Here is a 5,701-nt window from a genome sequence, read left to right on the forward strand (position 1 = left end):
CAGCAACACCACAGTCATCCGTCGAGGGATCTCCTGGCTGTTCCTCTCCTGAGGCCCGGAAGGACCAAAGGATCGAGGTGGCCAGCAACACCACAGTCATCCGTCGAGGGATCTCCTGGCTGTTCCTCTCCTGAGGCCCGGAAGGACCAAAGGATCGAGGTGGCCAGCAACACCACAGTCATCCGTCGAGGGATCTCCTGGCTGTTCCTCTCCTGAGGCCCGGAAGGACCAAAGGATCGAGGTGGCCAGCAACACCACAGTCATCCGTCGAGGGATCTCCTGGCTGTTCCTCTCCTGAGGCCCGGAAGGACCAAAGGATCGAGGTGGCCAGCAACACCACAGTCATCCGTCGAGGGATCTCCTGGCTGTTCCTCTCCTGAGGCCCGGAAGGACCAAAGGATCGAGGTGGCCAGCAACACCACAATCGTCCTCCCTGCGCCTAACTTATGTTTTTGAATGTGTACTGTACTGCATATTGTAACCATTTTTTTCTGCTTGTTTGTTGCTATGTAAATATAGTTTCTGGTTTACATCTTTACTGAAAAGTCTCAAGTATTTCTTTATGCGCCGCGAACCAATGACCACTGAAAAAGCCCCCCCCCCCCCCCCCGGTGATAGAGTCATGAATTTGTTGTCCACAGTTGTAACCCTCTTTAAATTGAAGTGGCTAATTGGCATCTCACATAATTTCTGTACAGTTACTAGAGGAACACAATAACCACACAAGATTGAAATTAAAACAGAACTTTTTATTTACAAAGGAGGGGGGGGAGCTTTAACTGCGAGAAGGAGGGGGGGACCTTTAACTGCGAGAAGGAGGGGGGGACCTTTAACTGCGAGAAGGAGGGGGGGGCAGTTACTGGGACGGGTGGCCCCTGCGAGCGCCCCTCTGGGGGCGGACCTGCCCACGCTGGGCAGACCGCGTTGGGGCAGCCTGCACGCTGAGGTGCCCACGAGTAGGAGCACGAGTAGGAGCACGAGTAGAAGCACGAGTAGGAGCACGAGTAGGAGCACGGTCTTCAGGGTCAGGAGCAGGACCATGAGCAGGGTCAGGAGCATGAGCAGGGTCAGGGTCAGGAGCATGAGCAGGGTCAGGGTCAGGAGCATGAGCAGGGTCAGGGTCAGGAGCATGAGCATGAGCAGGAGCAGGAGCAGGGAGAGGAGCAGGAGCAGGAGCAGGGAGAGGAGCAGGAGCTGGGAGAGGAGCAGGGATAGGAGGGGGCATGGGCTGTGCTCCTGGAGGGATGGCGGGGGCATGCGGTCCGGCCATGCCATAGTGGATGGCATGTATTAAATGTGCCGTCAGGGTGCCCATTGTGGCACGCATCTCGCGGCATTCCTCCAGGAACGCAGCCCATCCCTCCTGCCGCCACTCCTGGTCCCCCTGCACACGCTCCGCAATGGAGGTCTGGATCCCCTCCACCGCGGTGACATGACGCCGAAGCAGCTGGTCCCGGTGTCGGAGCCTGGTCCTCCGGGCTTGGGCAGCTGGGGGTGCCGCTGCTGCTGGAGTCGCTGGTCTGGTGCTGGGTCCCGCTGCAGGGAAGAGAAGAAAGGACGGGTCAGTCAGGCAGGCCATCCACTGTCCCCACACTTCCATGCCCTCCACCCCAGAGCCCCAGGTGACCGCACAGTTGTGGCTTGGGCCCACTCAGTTCCCCTCCTGCTCCCGGGGGGTGTTGTATGTTGGCAAGAAGGACCACCCCTGGGAGTAGGGTCCTCCCTGCAGTATTGTAAGCACCGGTCTGTATCCTGGCTCCGTGCAGGGCAGGAGGGTGCTTGTGCTGCGTTCACCTGTGGAACTCCCTGCCGGTGGACACTGTGAAAAGCTTAGGGCTAATCACTGGTGTTTGACAGGGAGCGAGATGCATCCCCACGCAGTGCCTGGGAGCACACCTGTCAGTGGCGGTCTGGGCTCTCAGATCCCATTGCGTGCGATATCTCCTGGTCAGAACCAGAAAGGGTGACTGGGTGGGGGGATGTCCCATCCTTGCAGCAAAACTCAGGGGCCCATCTCCCTCCCACTATCCCTCCCGCAAGCCTGGTAGCCCAGGGACAGGTGTGGCCGCAGTGGGGACTTCCCTCGGGGAACCTGCCAAGGCACTGGGAGCAGGTGAGCGGCTCGGTGGCGGTCCACGGTCACAGGACTGTGACGCTGCACTTATCCCAGGAGCAGCTGGCTGTGCCTCACAGCCAGGCCTGGGACAGTGTGCCATTCCCTGTGCTGCACCCCTTGGTGGAGCAGCAGGCTCTGGGCTGAGTCCCTCGGGCCCTGGCCGGTTCCAGCCGGCATCCACCCTTCCCCCTGATCCCGCTGAAATGTGTGTGAGAAGCACGGTCCCAGCCGTGCCCGCAGCTGCCTGCCACGGCCACCTGCCGCTCAGTCACCAGGCTGCACGTGGTTGCACGTGCTGCTAACTGCCGCATGCTATGCAGCGTGCAGCTCACGTGGCCTGAGTGACATGCTCTCCCCTTCCCCCCTCCGGACACTTGGGTCTCGCTCCCCCCCGCCCTCCGCCCCCCGCCCTTTGGGAGTGTAACCTTCAAAGACTCACCAGTGGGTTCCTCCCCGGCCACAGAGGAGCTGCTGGAGGGGGCCTGCTGGGTGGCAACGCTGGCCTCCTCTCCCGAAGCGCCGCCGCTGTCGTCTTCCTCCTCCGGTTCGGTGGGACGAATGATCGGGGGGTGCTGGCAGGTGTCAACGGGGACAGCTGGGCCTTGCGGGGCTGGCTCGCCCAAAAATGAGTTCAGCCGCTCAAAATAGGGGCAGGCATCAGGCCCTGCTCCCCTCCCCTCCGTGGCCCGCACGTACCCCAGCCGCAACTCCTTAACCTTCGAGCGGACCTGCTCGCAGTTGCGGCTGGGGTGCCCTTGCTGGGCGAGGTTCCGGGCCATCCGGGTGTACAGCTCAGCATTCCGGCGGCGGGACTGGAGGTCATGGAGACCCTCCTCCTCCTCCCACAGGTCCAGGAGGGCCTCCAGCTCCCTGGGGGTCCAGGATGGGGCCCTGCGCTTCCGGCCCCTGGGGGCTTCCTCCCCTGCCCCGGGTGACGGTGGCTGACCACCTCGAGCTGCCATGCCTCCGCTGAGGTGGCTGGGCAGCACACTTGCCACGTCGCAGAGCTGGGAAGGGAGGTCTCTGAGGGCCTCCTGCCACGTGCGGCCAGTAGCGTGCTGGCTCTTTAAGCCTTCGGGTAATGCGGAAGTCCGTGGCTTCTACGGGGTCTCCCGCCGTCCAAACCGCTTTTTTACGTTTCTTCTGCTTTTCCGGAAAAGCTGTCTACACTGGCCCTTTTCCGGAAAAGCTTTTCCGGAACAAGGACTTATGCCCGAGCGGGAGCATCGTACGGTTTCCGGAATAGCGGCTGATTTTGTACAGTACAGCATCGTTGCTTTTCCGGAAATTCAAGGGCCAGTGTAGACAGCTCGCGGCTTATTCCGGAAAAGCGGCTGATTCTCCGGAATAAGTGGCCCAGTGTAGACACACCTAGGGGGTTTTCTGACATTGGCAATCCTCTTTCTATGAGGAAGAAGCTTTTTTCCAAAAGAGCTCTTTCAGAAAAAGGCATGTTTGGACTGGAAGAAGGAGTTCTTTCAGAAGAAGAGGAAAGAGGAAAAAGCACAGGTGCTCTGGTGGCTACTCCAAATTTATTAAACACGGCTTAAATTTGAGATAGCATCCACACTGAATGGATGCTATCTTTTGAAAAAGAAGATCACCTTTTCAATGTGCTTTGGCAGTGTGGACGCTCTTTTTCAAAAGAAGGTTTTTTGGAAGAGATCTTCCAAAAAACTTCTTTCGAAAGAAGCCTGCTGTCTAGACATAGCCTGATTATGGGATCAATATAAATTATAGTTAGGTGGAATAAACTTTGCTAGCAATAATACCTATGTAATCGAAGCACATTAAAAAGTCAATGGAGTTACTTTGTGTAATTAAAACCATAATCTGGCCCAATAGCTTTACTGGATTATAATGTAAATAATTATCTAGTAAGTGAACAATAAAAATGCTAATTTCTTTGGGAACATTTTTTTTTTAAAAAACAGGTATTAAGTGTACTGTGAAATGCCGTTCTGTTCTGATCACAGAGGCAATTTTGGGAATTAGGAAAAAGATGAGAAAGTATAATTCTCCACATTAAAACAAGTCAAAACTCGTAAGTCTATGCATTATACATCTGCCAAATAAGCTTTCTTTTCTGTTTGATAATAAAAATATAAAGAACATATATTTAATGCTCTATTAAAACTATATTCTGCTGAGACTCTTCAACTCCAGATAATTGTTTCAATAAAGACTTCTTCCACTAGGTTAATTTTATACTCTATAACCCTCTACTAAATTACAGAAAATTATATTATTAAGAACCTGAACTTTAATAAGACTAAGGTCTTAGATGTTATCCTTGTAAAACCTTTATAACAACATTACCCCTCTAGTACCCATCAAACATAAAAGGAAGTATTGCCAGCCACCTTCCAAACAGCTCTATCAATTTCTAAAAGCTAGAAATGTGCTAGTACAGATTCTTGTTATTGCCTGTTATTGCTTCATCTCAGAATTTTCACTCCCATATTGTTTATTAGCTTGGAAAGGATACTGTGTGTCTTTATTTACCCTAGCCAGAGAGGGCAATTTAAAGAAAAAATGTCCATTATTGTATGCCCCTCCCACTTTACATGTGGTCTGTCCATGTCTATTTAGATAAGATTCACAGAGATAAATGTGAGGAAGGTTGCACTATGGCTCTATTTTGTGATTACAATTTACTGTTGATCCAGTAAAGTAAATTTTAAAATAAAAACTCCCACTCTTGTTATACACAAAGAATACTTTCAATAAATTAAAATAGTGGCACTTTTTATATCAAACTCACAGTTCTTGTAGTTTCATAACTTAGATTCTCTATTTGTTAATATATGGTGGAGAGAGGCACTTAGATTTTCAAACCTTTATAGAATTAATAGCAGATGTGTCTCTCAATCTCCCAGACTGCCTCAAATTCAGGTCTTAGTCATGTATTGACAACAAGACTCATTCAACTTATGAAAAGAACACCAGCTCCTATTCCCTCACAATTAATTCAGCTGTCAGACTCATACGCTATGTCTACACTGTGCTGTTTTGCACAAGAAATATGCAAATGAGGCAAAGCGCGGAATATCGTGGTGTCTCATTTGCATAATTAATGAGCTTTTTGTGGAAGAGGTTTTTGTGCAAAAAGGAGCTGTGTAGATACCTCCTTTTTGAGCAAAAATGCCCTCTTGCTCAAGAGCCATTCTTCCGCTTTTTTTCCCAGGAAGAATGGCTCTTGTGCAAGAGTGGGGTTTGGGGCAAAAAGGAGCAGTGTAGATGGCTCCTTTTTGCGCAAAAAGCAGCCAGTCCTTAATTATGCAAATGAGGCACGACAATATTCCACGCTTTACCGCATTTGCATATTTTTTTGTGCAAGAAAGGGCAGTGTAGACATAGCCTGAGTGAGTTCAATGATCAAGGTGAACCATTCTATATATATGTTCTCAAGAGTGACTATTAATGGGGGGGGGGGAGAAAGGAAGAAACTTTCCCACTAAAATTTAACAATTTAGAAAACCACAGAGAAATGACAGGAGAGGATATAGAAGGCTAAGTCACAAAGCTATCCTTTTTTCCCCTTCATGCAAGATTGGGAGGAATTAAACATGGAACCAGGATTAT

At 51.2% G+C, this 5,701-nt stretch overlaps 1 protein-coding gene across 1 annotated transcript; it reads right to left on the reverse strand.

Moving 5' to 3' along the window:
• Positions 1 to 823: 823 nt before the first annotated feature.
• LOC142828063 (uncharacterized) lies at positions 824 to 3,302 on the reverse strand. Its single transcript, XM_075925511.2, has 2 exons — positions 2,556 to 3,302; positions 824 to 1,536 (listed from the first exon to the last, which is right to left on the reverse strand). The coding sequence occupies exons 1-2, from the start codon at positions 3,076 to 3,078 to the stop codon at positions 857 to 859; spliced, it is 1,203 nt and encodes a 400-aa protein (XP_075781626.2). The 5' UTR covers positions 3,079 to 3,302; the 3' UTR covers positions 824 to 856.
• Between the last annotated feature and the right edge of the window lie 2,399 nt (positions 3,303 to 5,701).

The sequence above is a fragment of the Pelodiscus sinensis genome, chromosome 10 (assembly GCF_052426305.1).
Source record: "Pelodiscus sinensis isolate ZL-2025 chromosome 10, ASM5242630v1, whole genome shotgun sequence".
Classification (NCBI taxonomy): Eukaryota; Metazoa; Chordata; order Testudines; family Trionychidae; genus Pelodiscus; species Pelodiscus sinensis.

Excerpts from the sequence above, each read along its gene's own strand:
- LOC142828063 (XM_075925511.2), bottom strand. The coding sequence starts at position 3,078 with ATGGCAGCTCGAGGTGGTCAGCCACCGTCACCCGGGGCAGGGGAGGAA. Across the intron at positions 1,537-2,555 it reads GGCCGGGGAGGAACCCACTG|CGGGACCCAGCACCAGACCA; the intron begins GTGAGTCTTTGA and ends TCTTCCCTGCAG.